This window comes from Moschus berezovskii, chromosome 1 (genome assembly GCF_049115385.1).
Source record: "Moschus berezovskii isolate FMDL1 chromosome 1, NW_MosBer_1.0, whole genome shotgun sequence".
NCBI lineage: Eukaryota > Metazoa > Chordata > Mammalia > Artiodactyla > Moschidae > Moschus > Moschus berezovskii.
In genome coordinates, this window is record NC_142460.1 from 27,832,352 (window position 1) to 27,847,668 (window position 15,317).

Sequence of the window (15,317 nt, forward strand, 5' to 3'; positions counted from 1 at the left end):
TCAATTTTAAAAACTACTAATTTGTTCTCAACAGTAGTTATTTGACATCCCACAGGATGGCATATGAGGATACCCAGGAGACTTTGGGAGACTACTGTTGGTTTGGTGACTTGATTCACCAAACTTACTTGGCTGAGATTTCCACTGTCTGAAGTTATAATGACATGGCAGCCACAGTACAGTTCATCGCAGCTGGGATCTCATAATATATGGAACACAATAAGGGAGATTGTAGCATATATCTTTTAAATATTATTCACCTTGGCTGGACTTCCATGCAGCAAAACAGAGAAGAGTTAGAAGAGTGTATAGACATTGACTCGGCAGCATTGGTTATATAGTAGTAACATCTCGTGTTGACTTCCTGGAGTCTATTGCAGTCTTGTTAGCATACAGCATATTAAACATGTGCGACAATGTTCATCAAGGCAAAAATCCACATAAGATAAACATCTTTTCTCTGTGTCCTGGTAGAATAAAAATATTAGCTTATGTCATCAAAATATAAATGAACAAAAAGTAAAGGTGTGTGAGGTCTACATTGCATCTGACTATATGTCAGAATTCACCTTCAATTAAGCAAATATTTGTTGAGTTCCTGTTGAAAGTCAGACATTGTGGTAGTTGGAGACACAAAGATAATAACTGCAATAGAGAGAACAATTTCAGTTAGTAAACAGTCATCTTTCATAATAATCGATATTTTATAAAACTCTCCTGCCATTACCCACTTATGGCTTCTTTGATAGAAATACACACACTCTCAATTCATTTTCATTGAAAGCAGGAGTCAAATACAAGAAAAGCTAATGTCCATTAACATTCAAATAACATTTAGGGGAAAATTTATCATTACAAATCTATATCTAAATTTTGGCTTCTATTTTTTCTTTATGCTTCATAATTTAAAATTGTCTTGTTGATGTCTCTTTCATCTAATTTGATCATCTTAACCATTAGTAACAGGCTTCCCTTGTGGCTCAGCTGGTAAAGAAGCCTCCTATAATGTGAGAGACCTGGGTTGGGAAGACCCTCTGGAGAAGGGAAGGGCTACCCACTCCAGTATTCTGGCCTGGAGACAGTCCATGGGGTCGCAAAGAGTCGCATATGACTGAGCGACTTTCACAACCATTAGTGACATGTGATCGTGTTCTCCTTTGAGAAACTCTTATAAGCTATACAACTTCTCACCAGACAAATGCATACACTCATTTATATAAATACAGTATATTACAGGGGCATCCCAGGTGGCACTAGTGGTAAAATTCTGCCTGCCAATTCAGGAGACTCAAAAGAGTTGGGTTCAATCCCTGGGTTGGGAAGATCCCCTGGAGGAGGATATGGTAACCCACTCGTGTCTGGAAAATTCCATGGACAGAGGAGCCTGGTGGGCTACAGTCCATGGGGCCACAAAGAGTCAGACATGACTGAGTGACTGAGCACCCACAATATGTTACCTATATTTTCTGAGGATTGATCGGGTTGAGAAACATACATTAAACACTATGGGAAAGATTGTATATATTTCTGAAGAAACAATCTATGAAATTACCACTCGATTTGGAAATTGAGATGATCTTTTGAGGAATTACCCTCATACATTAAAACTTAGTTTCCTATTCAAATGACTGAGAAATTTATATTATGCCATAAATAGGTGGCAGAATTGCAGTTTTGCCCCTGTGATGGAAAATAAATTAATACGTTTGACTTCTGATACATTTAACATGAATTTAGGTCAGAATATTAAAGACTTTCTTAAGCGTGACCATATGTGAAAATGATCCATAACATACATGCCTACATTTACATGATACAACTTTGTTAAGACTGTGGCTACTTTTGTACCAGACAAGCCACAGTCTTGGACATCTTTTAAAATGTAATTGAGTCCCATCATCCTTCTGTGCTTCTGGGGCCCAGAGAAGCTTAGCAGAGTCAATGCTATTAGTTTGTCTTTGGACCATTTCCAGAGCTGAGCAGGTGATACCATAAACAAATCCCAGTGTTGACATTTGGAGTGAGCAAGTGGTTCTACAAGGTGGCTCCTTCTGGATGTAAATGGACTTTAATGATTTCTTTCTTTCTCCTGGGCAGGATTTATGTGGGCATCATTCATGCGACACCCTGGGAATGGCAGACGTTGGGACCATATGCTCTCCTGAGCGCAGCTGCGCGGTGATTGAAGATGATGGCCTCCATGCAGCCTTTACCGTGGCTCACGAAATTGGTATGCAGCGTCTTTTCTCTTCCCTGGCCAAATCAAACACTTGTAACAGCTGCAACAGGAACCAGCATACTTGGCAATTAATTCCAGATTTCTCCTGGTTCGGATAACCCTTGGGGATTACATTTGTTTATATTTGCACTTTTAGGGTTAACTCCTAAGAGGGATGGAAACCAAAGTTAGGCACACGTGGTAGAGACTTCCTTTCTGTTGGTGCCATTTAAAAGTTTAAGAGAAAGTTACTACTGCCACTGTCTTGTAAAGTGTCCACCCAGAACCTGATGAGATAAAATCTGTCACAGTTGACAATGGAATGCAGAGATGTTTGTCTTAAAAATTACCCTGTGGACTCATCCAGGGCGAATCAATTTACACAGAAATTCATTCAGGTTTTATTCCACTGTCAGTGATACAGTGACTCCTGGCAAAGGTAATCTATAGCTTATGGTCACCATTCCAGTCTTGTTTTTAAGAAGCAAAGCAAATGAAACAGAACCTGTCACCAGGGTTGATTGCAAAGTGTTCCTTACCTGGTGACATTAAGAAACTCATTTCAATCCTGAAACTGGAAATTTTAGACTAAATATGACAAATATCCCAGCGATTAGGAATATGTGGTTTGTAATCACTGACCGAGGCTACTAGACATGAGAAGTTAATTTAGTATTTGGGATTAGGTTTTAGAATTAGATACATCTGGGCTCAGTTCTTGCTAAAGTACTTTCTGCCTGTCTCCTGTTGGTCTGATGATTTAAACTCTCTAAGCTTCAGTTTTCATATCTGAAATATAGAAATAATTGTGCCTATTTTATCGAATTATTTCAGGGACCAACTTGGGTAAATTATAGATACCAGCTGTTGTTTATATTCATATACACTTCTGCTTTGCTTTTTAATTAATTAATTTGCTTTTTAAATATATCACCTTTTAGCACTATCTTTTTGGGGACAAAGTATGGTGCAAATTATTGCACCTTTTGTTGTATTTTACTATACAAATGTAGTTTTCTTAAGCTAACACAGTAATTTTAAAATAGAAATTAAAACTTTTCTTCCACTTTAGTAGGCAAAGAACATTTCACAATGTGTTGATTTTTGGCCGCTATGTTTTCTTTGGGGACTTAACTTCACATCAAAAGTGCAATTGCACAAGTCAGTGTATTAGAGCTGCTGCTACTGCTAAGTCACTTCAGTCGTGTCCGACTCTGTGTGACCCCATAGACGGAAGCCCACCAGGCTCCCCCATCCCTGGGATTCTCCAGGCAAGAACACTGGAGTGGGTTGCCATTTCCTTCTCCGTATATTAGAACAGTAAAATAGAAATCAGTAGTTAAGTTCCAATTCAGTTCAGTTCAGTTCAGTTGAGTCGCTCAGTCGTGTCCGACTCTCTGCGACCCCATGAATCACAGCACGCCAGGCCTCCCCGTCCATCACCAACTCCCGGAGTACACTCAAACTCATGTCCACAGAGTCGGTGATGCCATCCAGCCATCTCATCCTCCGTTGTCCCCTTCTCCTCCCGCCCCCAACCTTTCCCAGCATCAGAGTCTTTTCCAGTGAGTCAACTCGTCGCATGAGGTGGCCAAAGTATTGCAGTTTCAGCATCATGATCTTAATTTTCTTAACTGACACTCTTCTTACCACCTAAGCAAAAATTTAAAAAAAGCACAAACATAACATCTTAATGTAAATAACTGTCCAATAGCATCACTGATCACAGTGAAATTTAACACTTTGTTAATTGAGCCTCTTTAGCTTCGAGATGGACTCCCAGCTCCGTCTCCTTGTTCTGTGTTTTATCTCAGGCAAGAGATTCAGACAAGGAGTCTCCGTTTTTTCTCTAGAAGGTAGACCAATAATGAATGAGACGGCTCTCTGGTGACTGCACTAGAAGACCTGATATGGCTGCAAATACTTTTAAAACACAGATGCCACTTGAACTTCAGGGCTGGGATTATACCTTCACCTGTCTCTCACTCTTGCCTATTAAACTGACTGATAAAAATACAGCCTAACATTGGTCTTTCATCAATATTTATTACATATATATGTATGTGCACAAGTCAGTCAGTGGGAGAAACACAAGAGCCACCCAAGGCAATATTCTGATTTTTCAGCAAAGCTAAGAAGAATGAATTCAAATACTCAAAAGCATTGTAATTACCCAGAGATGATTTTAAAACTACACCAGTATTTAATTACCAGTATTCAGAATGGGAGAAGTTCCATAAGGAAAGTTCTAAGCCTTGGTAGGCAAAGGCTGGTTAAGGAATGATGAGGGATAAGCAACAGAGTGGAATTGTGGCATCAACCACCATAATATCATGAGCCCTAATATTGACCTTCTAAAAAAGAGAGTCCAGATTCCATGAAGGATGGGTTTTATTTCTTTAATCCTCTTGTTGTTGTTGTTCAGTTACTAAGCTGTGTCCAATTCTTTGGACCCCATGAACTGCAGCATACCAGGCTTCCCTATCATTCAGTATCTCCCAGAGTTCGCACAAACTCATGTCCATTGAGTCAGTGTTGCCATCCAGCCATCTCATCCTCTGTTGCCCCCTTCTCCTCTTGCCTTCAATCTTTCCCAGCATTGGGATCTTTTCCAATGAGTCAGCTCTTTGCATCTGGTGGCCAAAGTATTGGAATTTCAGCATCAGTCCTTCCAATGAATATTCAGGGTTGATTTCCTTTCAGATCGACTGGTTAGATCTCCTTGCTGTCCAAGGACCTCTCAAGAGTCTTCTCCAACACCACAGTTCGAAAGCATCAATTCTTTGGTGCTTAGCCTTCTTTATGGTCCAACTAGTGATCTATTTTCACACATTGACAGCATCTGGGAGGTTTCTTTGTAAGGGAACCACAGTGGCAGTAAATGCAGCTTCTTTGAGGCTTCATGAACCCTCAAAGCAACCGAATTGGAATGAAGAACCTTCTAGCACCACCTTTCTCAGCCCTCCTGAGTTCCTACACCAAGGGATTACACAGACAGATACAGCAAAGAGGTAGGAAGCCAGATGCTAATGAGAACAGGTGTTTTATTAAAACTATTTATGTATAATAAGAAGTTTTCTTTTTTTAAGTGGACATGGTTCTACAAGAGAATAATGTGGAAGAAATGTGGGTTTCTCTGCAAAAAAATCAAACCTAAATCTTTGCTGTCTGACTACACTCCATGTTCCCTTGAATTTCTTGATTGGATCATTTCTATGTACTTCTTCAGAATTCTCTGTAATTTATTCTCCAATAAAACAGTGCCTACTTCATTTCTCTTTATGTGTCACATATGGCCTAATCTGAGAAATGTAAGGTCTGGGGATAACGGAATATGGGTTTAATTTCCCTTTCATAAAGAAATCTGGCTTTCATTCATTTCGTTTTCTAATTGGTTTATTATTCTTTAATTTCACTTTTCGCCTAAATATTGCAAACACGTGTTATAAAGTATGTGCCTTAAAAATTGTAGCAAAGATAACCTTACAAAATATTTCCTAATCATCTGTATACGATTACAGAGCTTTGCCTCTGCAGCCAGTGTGCTCTTGGGTCATGGAGTTCCCTGTTCTGTTTCCAGCGCTTTATTTTTAGATTGTTGCTTGTAGCCATCAGCCTGAGTTTACTATGCTCTGAATTCTAATTCTACTCCGTTCTTCTATGTAATTTCCTCCCCTTTTATTAGACATTTACTGCTTTCCAGATCTGGAGGTTATATCCAGGCTACGTATGCTGACAAAGTGCCACTGTGAAACCTCAGTTTTGCCAGAGTGTTTTGAATTTGCTTGAGTCTATTCCAAAATGAGCAATTTGCTTCATGTGTATAGTAAATATGTTTCTGTGCTCAAAACATAAGCTGCAGAGAAAATTTCCAGGATGCTCCCATGATGTTTCTACTTTATTTAGTCTATCAGCAATGAAAGGTATAATTAAGAATCAGTTCAGTTCAGTCACTTAGTCATGTCCAGCTCTTTGCAACCCCATAGACTGCAGCACTCCAGGCCTCCCTGTCCATCACCAACTCCCAAGCTTGCTCAAATTCATGTCCATTGAGTCGGTGATGCCATCCAACCATCTCATCTTCTGTCATCACGTTCTCCTCCTGACTTCAATCTTGCCCAGCATCAGGGTCTTTTCCAATGAATCAGTTCTTCACATCAGGTGGCCAAAGTATTGGAGCTTTAGCTTCAGCAACAGTCCTTCCAGTGAATAATTAGGACCGATTTCCTCTAGAATTGACTGGCTTGATCTCCTTGCAGTCCAAGGGACTCTCAAAATTCTTCTCCAGCCCCAAAGTTCAAAAGCATCAATGCATCAGCACTCAGCTTTCTTTATGGTCCAACTCTCACATCGACAGATGACTACTGGAAAAACCATAGATTGGACTAGAAGGACCTTTGTTGGCAAAGTAATGTCTCTGCTTTTTAATATGCTCTCTAGGTTGGTCATAGTTTTTCTTCCAAGGAGCAAGTGTCATTTAATTTCATGACTCAGTCACCATCTGCAGTGATTTTGGAGCCCAAGAAAATAAAGTCTGTCACAGTTTCCACTGTTTCCCCATCTATTTCCCATGAAGTGATGGGACTGGATACCACTATCTTCGTTTTTTGAATGTTGAGTTTTAAGCCAGCTTTTTCACTCTCCTCTTTCACTTTCATCGAGAGGTTTTTTAGTTCCTCTTCACTTTCTGCCATAAGGGTGGTGTCACCTGCATATCTGAGGTTATTGATATTTCTCCCAGCAGTCTTGATTCCAGCTTGTGCTTCATCCAGCCTGGCATTTCGCATGATGTGCTCTGCATGTAAGTTCACTTTTATTAACTCAGTTTCTCATGACATGCTCTAGTCAGTACTTCCTCTTTCTATACAATAAGGATTTAAAACACACAGTCTTGAGAGTTGAATATAAATTTTTTTGTTCTTTTTTAATAATTTATTTACTTATTGGGTCTTGGTTTCTTTGTGCAGAATCTTTCATCAGGGTCCACAGGCTGTGAAGTGTGCAGGTTCAGTAGTTCTGCAGACATGTGGAGTCACAGTTCCCAGACCAGGGATCCACCTGCATCCCTTGCATTGTAAGGTGGATTCTTTAACCACTGGGTCACCAGGAAAGTCCCCCAAAGTTTTTTTGTTCTTTTACTCGCTTTTACTTGCTCTTTCACTCAGTCCATTGAAACATGTCCCTACATTGAGAATTATCATGTAAGACAGAGGCAAGCCTGAAGTCTTTATCTTGTACCTTTTCTGTCCATGATGTTAAAGTCATAATGAAGTGACTTAAATGAACAGTTCTGAGGAGTGATGCTTCTTGTGCCATGTGTGAGTGGGAATACTTCTCTTTTCCTGCTTTCCTGCTTTCCTGCTCCTTCCTAACAGAAAGCTAGATTTTGGAGACACAGTCCACTGGTGTCAATACAGCTTTCTGGAAAATAGATTTTGATGTGTCCAGACACTGCCTAGGCTGTAATAAATTGCCTTATTGCCTGCCTTCTTGCTATCTTATGGACAGGTCAACATTGAGTCAAGTGTTAGGATCTTTGAGAAAGTTTTTTTTTAAACTATCAAGGGCATGGTTCCCATCCCTGGACTATGGGTGGAGGTAAGAATGTGACTATAGCTGTTTTACAATCCAAATGTGAGCTGCGGCAAGTTTCAAGTGAATGTAAGTTTACATTGAGAATTTATGTTTTTAACTTGTCAAACTTTTATTATGGGCTTGTAATAATGATTTCACCTGCTGCACACATGGTTCTCCAACATAATAATTTTATTGATGTTGGGCCAGCCTCTAATGTGCTAGGGGAGCCATCTGATTTTATTTAGACTCATGAAATCTGTAGTTTGCAAACAGGCTGAAGCTTTGCCTTAGAGTGGTTGATTATAAAATGTGCTAAGTGACTCTGTGCATAATGAAAGACTCCAAAAATGCTTCCTAAGCTAAAATCAGGGCCAGATAGTCAGCTGGAAACTTAGGAAGCAGTGGAGACACAACAGTATGGCTGCCTGTGTTTTGCTGTGGTTGGAGCGAGTGGTTTTGTTCTGCTGATCTGCGTGTGACTCTGACCCCACCATCGATTAGATTAAACGAGGCCATGTTTTGAAAGGCTGCAGAGGCCCTGGAAACACCATAGACCAAAGCCAAGTACACAGAATCAGATGTCAGGACTGGCTGTGAGATGTGAGGTGAAAGGAAGCCAGGATTAAACTTGGTATTTACCTTCAAAACCCATAGCTTTAATCAACATGAACTGAGCATTTTTTTTTCTGTTCGGTTTGGAGCAGTGCCATACTGTGTCTTTCTTGGCCCCCAGATGAAAGGTGGGAATAGGTCTTTGCTCCGTGTCCAGAGGCAGCATTGAAAGATGTAGTTTTAGTATCAGTTGGTTTGTTTTGAAATCAAATCCCAATTCGTATTTCTCTAGGGAAAGCCTATGGATTGTCTGCCATGGGTATGGAAAGCCAATAAGTTGAAGGTGACATAAAATAAATATATCACACACAACGTGTAATTTTTTTTTCCTTCTTAGGATTAGAAAATTTCCCCTGGTCTCCCAAATTGAGTGTATGATTATCAGACACTAGTAATCTAGTGTCTACTAATCAGCCACTAGTAATCTAGCATCTGGTAATCAGAATTCATCAAAAACTACGTAAGATTAAACTACTCGTAAATTAAAATTATAACAAACCCAAGATATCAGTGAGAACAATGAAGTTCAGTAATAATCACTGGGCCTTTATATTTGTCAAGCACGTTTTCTAAGCACTTTGCAACTTTTATATCCTTTGCTGCTGCTGCTGCTAAGTCACTTCAGTCATGTCTGACTCTATGTGACCCCATAGATGAAAGCCCACCAGGCTCTCCCATCCCTGGGATTCTCCAGGCAAGAACACTGGAGTGGGTTGCCATTTCCTTCTCCTTTAAGCTTCAGAAAATCCCATGAGGTGAGTACTATTAATGAGTCACCCAAGAAAGGAGGATGCTGACACACAGAGAAGTCTCTAAACTGATCTAAGGTCAACAACTAGGTATACTGCTTGGGGAAAAGTTAAATCCAATTTATCTGGCTCCAGAGCCCAAAATTTGGACACTATACTGGAATGGCTTGTTAGTGTCCCTTTTGAAAGATAGTCTTGAATTTTAATCAAAAGGATATTGACACAGCTATTTATAAGGTGAAAAAAATGTATTTTCTCCCTTCTAAATTACATCATTGATGTAACATTTAACATTTGTGTTTAGGGCTTCCCTAGTGGCTTAGATGGTAAAGAATCTGCCTGCCAATGCAGGAGACCCGGGTTCAATCCCTGGGTCAGGAAGACCCCCTGGAGAAGGGAACGGCTACCCACTCTAGTATTCTTGCCTGGGGAATTCCATATACATAGGAGCTCGGCAGGCTACAATCCATGGGGTCACGAAGAGTCAGACAGGACTGGGTAACAACACAAATGTTTTTAAATGGGAGTTTAAAAGTTTTATCACTTCTCTTAAGGATTTGCATTTGAATAGATGTGTAGGATCCAATTATTGGGGCTCCTGGCTTCCTTCACCAAGGATTCTAGATCCTGATCCCCTGTGAGTTTTTGACTCCCTTTTCAACCCCTGGCAAGACCTTCCTGAACCTTAATAATCCCAGCTGGAAAATTAGGTAAAAATAAAAACATGACCTCATTAAGAAACAGATGCTTCATGAGCAGGGCTTTCTTAAGTAAACACATGACAGAGCTTCTTGTGACATTTTTTTAGGATGTGATGCTGTGGCCCCTTGCCTATTGGCCAGTTTGGGGTCAGGACACAAGAGCTTGAAGTTCTGTTTAATTTACAGACCAAAGTTTAGAAAAACAACCCAATTTCCTTCCTGAGGTTAATATTATAAATCAGCCCTGGTTGTACAGTAATACCTGAGTTGAATAAGAAGCTGAACCAACATTTTCCTGTAAAGTAATGTGTCTTCACCAGGGTGTCCATTATTTCAGATTTTCTGACACCAAATTCATGTGTGAATTTAAGGAGGCAAGATGCTTTTTAAAATCTATATTGTGAATATCTGAGATGAAATTGATTTAATGAAATGCTGCCTATTTACCAATTTTAAAAAATGATTGCTGTCCAGAAAAATTTCCAGGTGACTAATAGTTTGCTGTTTCTGAACTAACACTTATAACTCAGACTCTTACCCTACAGACTTTGTTTTGACATAATTTACCCGAAACTCATTTCCTCTGCATAATTCAAATAAACTCTTTCCTGAGTTACTATGTGTGATGGGCACTCATTAGCAGGACTGTCATGTTTATGACATGGTTTAATATCTATTAAGAATAGATGGGTATTTTCTACAGAAGCCCTTATAATGTACACCTTGATTTTTATTAATGACTTCAAACATCAAGATACAGTTGTAAGGGCTGCATCACTTGGGAAAATAATGAATTGGACCCCTGCATCACTGTAAATTTCACTCTGACTTCTGTAATACTTATTTAAGAAATTAAGTGTATGAATGCCATTAACAAACTCACCCACTGACTAACAGTGTTTGGTCTGTTACTGTGTTGGGATTTTACGTGAGAAGTGGCTCCCAATGACATCACTCAAGAATTAAAGATTCACCAAGAAAGATAGTATTGTAAATAAGGTTGCTTAACTTAGTTAAGGCAAACAAACCACTCTTCAATCTTTTGCATGTCTACTGATTACAAATGGTCCCAAATACAAATGCTAACACTTCCTTGAAGCAAGACTTTGGAACCTCTCCTTTAAACCCAGATCTTGAATTGTGGTCCTTAATCCATGTCAGCCTTGCCCTCTCACTAGGATTTTTCACATCCTGTTTTAGTAAGGGAACTTGGTAGAACTCCCTCAAATCTCTTCCCTTACCTTTCAAAACTGCCTTGAATCTCCTTCACTCTTTTCCCATACTTGGCCTAGAGAAAGAAATATCTCTGTCTTTCCAAGGGAAAGAATTGCCTTTCTCTGTGACTTTCTGAATCCTATCTCCCTGACTCTTCCTTGATCTTGTGCTAAGTCACTTCAGTTGTGTCCAACTCTGTGAGACTCAATGGACTGTAGCCTGCCAGGCTCCTCCATGGAATTTTAATCTCCAAGCAAGATTACTGGAGTGGGTTGCCATGTCCTATTCCAGGGGATCTTCCTGATGCAGGGATCGAACGTGTGCCTCTTCAGTCTCCCGCATTGGCAGGCAGGTTCTTTACCACCGGCACCACTTAGGAAGCCCACCCTTCAACTAACTCTGGTTTGCATTGCTGAAAAAACTCATCATGAAAAAGCCTTTTGATGAAAGCAGTACATTATTTTAGGAGATGTCAATGTTTTCTCTGACACTGTTTTATCCTCTGGGGCACATATGTTTAAATCTCAGCTTCACTAATCCTGCTCAAGGCTGCTTGTGGGAGGAGTGATTAATCTCTAATCCATGCCTGTCATTTTACACATCTCATTGGATTATTTGGGAACAAATTCTCACTGGAAAAGGCCATCAGGGACATCATGATCAATTCTGGTCAAGCCCTTCACAACATCTACTTAAAATGTGTTGTTGTCAGTTGGGACAGAACATTTGAAATTTCCTAGGATCCAGGCTTTTCTCTGTTAATAAGCATGTGGTCTCAAATGTGAGTGTCCCTTGAAAATAACTTATGCTTTTATCTGTATCTTACCATTCTAGGGCTCAAAGATATAGGATGATTTCAGGCTGACGTTAGGTGTCCTAGCTTAATGATGAGGGGAATCACATTTGAGAATGCCATTTCTTTGGCTGTCTGCAGCCTTTAGTATGCCTATCACGTCCCGCACATTGTTCTTCCATTTCAATCCCTCTCCACCTCCTGAAGGGAAGTCACATGGGTCTCTCTCGCTATGCCCTGGATCCAGCTCCTGTGGCACTGGCTGCCTGTTTCTCTGGGTGCTGAAACAGTCTTCACATTGCCCGTGATTCTCCTTGTCCTGGGGAGAGCATTCCTCTCCCAGCCAGCTGACAGGCTTTCTTCATGGAGAAGAGAACATTCATCCTCTCTCCAAGGAGTCTGTCTCTCTCAGCTGACCCGCAAGCAGTCTCTTTCTGACTGCCTCTGGGAGACCTTATAAAATTCACTTCTCCTTTCAGCTCTTGCCAAAGTGGACCTCTGATTTGTTCATGCCCAGAGTGGCAGCCTTTTCTGATGACCGTCTACCTGTATCTTCAGCAACAAGTTATCACATATAAATTGGCAATTCAGACGCCAGAGAGTCTGCCAAAAGATTCATTTAAAAAGACCAGAGGGTCTTAAAATAAATTGCTTTGCTTTCATAATTGATATTTAGCATATAGGCATCACCATTATGTATAAAAGAAAAAAGTAAAGGTAGTTTCCTCAGCCCCTCAAAGTGAATTTGGTGTTTACCATATGGCTTGTATTTAAATCAAATATCTAAAATTTAGCCTCCATATGAAGTGAGTATCTTGAGGCAATAATACATATGCATATGAATAGTGCTTTTATTTTGTCTTATGAAATAGAATGCAAAAATCCCATTTTTTGAAGTATAAAACCTAGATTCATAACACAGAGCTTCCCTTAGGCCACTTTCCCTACTATGCCAAGGGGGAAAAGACTCAAGTGTGAAACATCCACTCTAATCCCACAGTGTTCACTGATAAACTTTCTACATTCTCAACAAGTATTTGATGTACTAAGTAACTTTTAGCAGTTTTGAATAGGATGTGAATGAAAGGTACTATTTTTCTGTGGGTGCGGTGAAACTCAACATACCACCCAAAACTTGGACAAGCTCCTGCCAATCTTCTTTTGCATATTATTTGGAAGATATTTTATGAACTACACTGTGAGTTTATGCTGCTGACCAAATAGAACGCAAGTGGTGGTAAGAGGGTTTCCCACAGAGAACTGACTAGCTGAGTAAATGCTATTGAAGTAAATAACTGTATAAATAGCATCAAAATGCAAAGCTTAGAAGGTCACCAAGCCCTGGCCACTTAATTTCAACCACAACAGCAACCAGCTGCTCAGTGGACAATTTTCTTATGAGGTGTTAGTGATTTAACAAGTTGGCCCCAAGTAGTTGGAATTTGGCGTGAAAAATTTCATCTCTGTTGGGTTTTACTGTTGCACACTGGACTTTTTCTTGGCAGAATGGCCAAAGTTCCTGCCTTTGGTATTCAGGAACCCAAGGAGAATGCAGTAATCACTTTTCTATGGTATTTTCCACATTTTTTTTTTTTTTGGTGGTTTGTGTAGGGTTTTAAAAACCTTTGCAAAAAACACCACTAGGATGTCTTGTTTACTCTTTAGAGTCTCTCCAATCTGTTGTCCTGAATTTTACCATTGAAGTATATACACCACCATGTGTAAACTAGATAGCTGGTGGGAAGTTGCTATATGACTACAGGGAGCTCAGTCTGGTGCTCTGTGATGACCTGGAAGAGTGAGATAGGAGGGTGGGAGGGAGGCTCAAGAGGGAATGGATATATGTGTACTTATAGCTGACTCACATTGCTGTATGGCGGAAACCAACAGAATATTGTAAAGCAATTATCCCCCAATTAAAAAAATAAAAACTAAAAAAAAATAGTAGTTTAAATGTATTGTAGAATGTGTTATACCTTTAGACTATGTGAAAAATTAATCTTATGTAATAAAAAAATTTTAGTCAGATTATAAAAATGGGCTTATGTACTCTGTGGAATAATACCTAGCACGGCAGAACGGGAACACCAGTGTGGGGTCACAGAGAGTGTGTTTGGTAAACTTAACCACAAAACCACCTGAGTGGTTTTGGACAATCACTTCCCTTCTTAGTATTTCTTTTCTCTCCAAGGGCTAATACTTGGTGAGAGGCATATTGGTGCTTTAGACATTTCTTAAATGCAAATGGGTATATCCTCAAGATATACCATTTACTTGCAGAACTAGTGAATCTTCACAACTCACTGAATAACTTAAAGAAATGAGAGTGAAGCAAGCTAACGTTTGCATGAAACCAGGAAGTTACTAAGTTCACTTCTTTGTTTTCTCCTCTAGTCATCTCTTTTATGGCTACCTATTTACTTGGCCAAGAAAATGGAAGTCCCTGACCTTCAGATACCATGTATTAAGTGTTTGTAACTTGCAGAACATTGAGTTAAATATAGATTTTCCAGCAGTGGCTGGCGGGGAGTTGGCGGGGGATGCTCTCTGATCCCATGGGGCTTATAGTTGAGCACAGAAGATGGAAAATTAACAAGCATTCAAAATAATATGTCGTGAGAACTATGACATAATCCCACAGTTGCCTTGCAAATTCTAGGTTCTAAATAAGGTCTGTTTCTACATATTCTTGAGCATGTGTGATCCAGATGGATTATGGGAACATCTCGTCTAGTGTAATTTTTCAGTTTTCCCCAGAATGTTCACCAGAAGTGACCGCTCTGATGACATGCAGCTTTAATTTCCCTGGGGGGAGTCCAGTCTCTGTGTGAAAAAGCAGTTAAAATGAACTCATGTACAATTGGGAGAAGAGTCAAGTGTTAGTTTAATTGCCACAGAAAAGTAGACGTGCAAAAATCGCTCATTATTTGCACTTTATCTACCCTGTCCTTTAGGACATCTGCTTGGCCTCTCCCATGATGATTCCAAGTTCTGTGAAGAAAATTTCGGCTCCACGGAAGATAAGCGCTTAATGTCTTCCATCCTAACCAGCATTGATGCATCCAAACCCTGGTCCAAATGCACCTCAGCCACCATCACAGAATTTCTGGATGATGGCCACGGTAGGTACAGTTCCACAGGCTCTGAAACAACACCTCATTGTATCCTTCTGGTATTCACTTTGACCTCTAAAACAATGGTTGCTGAGACAGTGTCAGAAAAAGGAACAGGGGGGTCTGTCTACTGGTATGGAATGCCAACACCCTTGGTGGCATTATAGCTATGGTATTTTTTGCTTTTGAATTGCCAAGTTCAAAGAGAAGCAGTGTGGGAGACCACACAGAAGGCCTCACTAGTGCCCTGAAAGCCTGGCTTTTATTCCCTTTTTCACCACACCAGCTTCCTGTGAGAATGTTGGCAGATATCTCATTTCCCTGTTATTAATAGGACTC

At 40.0% G+C, this 15,317-nt stretch overlaps 1 protein-coding gene across 1 annotated transcript in view; it reads left to right on the top strand.

Annotated features, from left to right (window-relative positions):
* ADAMTS5 (ADAM metallopeptidase with thrombospondin type 1 motif 5) overlaps nucleotides 1-15,317 on the top strand; it is a 60,371-nt gene that overhangs the window by 15,465 nt on the left and 29,589 nt on the right. The window contains exons 2-3 of the mRNA XM_055421697.2: nucleotides 2,098-2,230; nucleotides 14,820-14,987. Of these exons, the coding sequence (XP_055277672.2) occupies nucleotides 2,098-2,230; nucleotides 14,820-14,987 (301 nt within the window). The remainder of the gene's footprint in view (nucleotides 1-2,097; nucleotides 2,231-14,819; nucleotides 14,988-15,317) is intronic.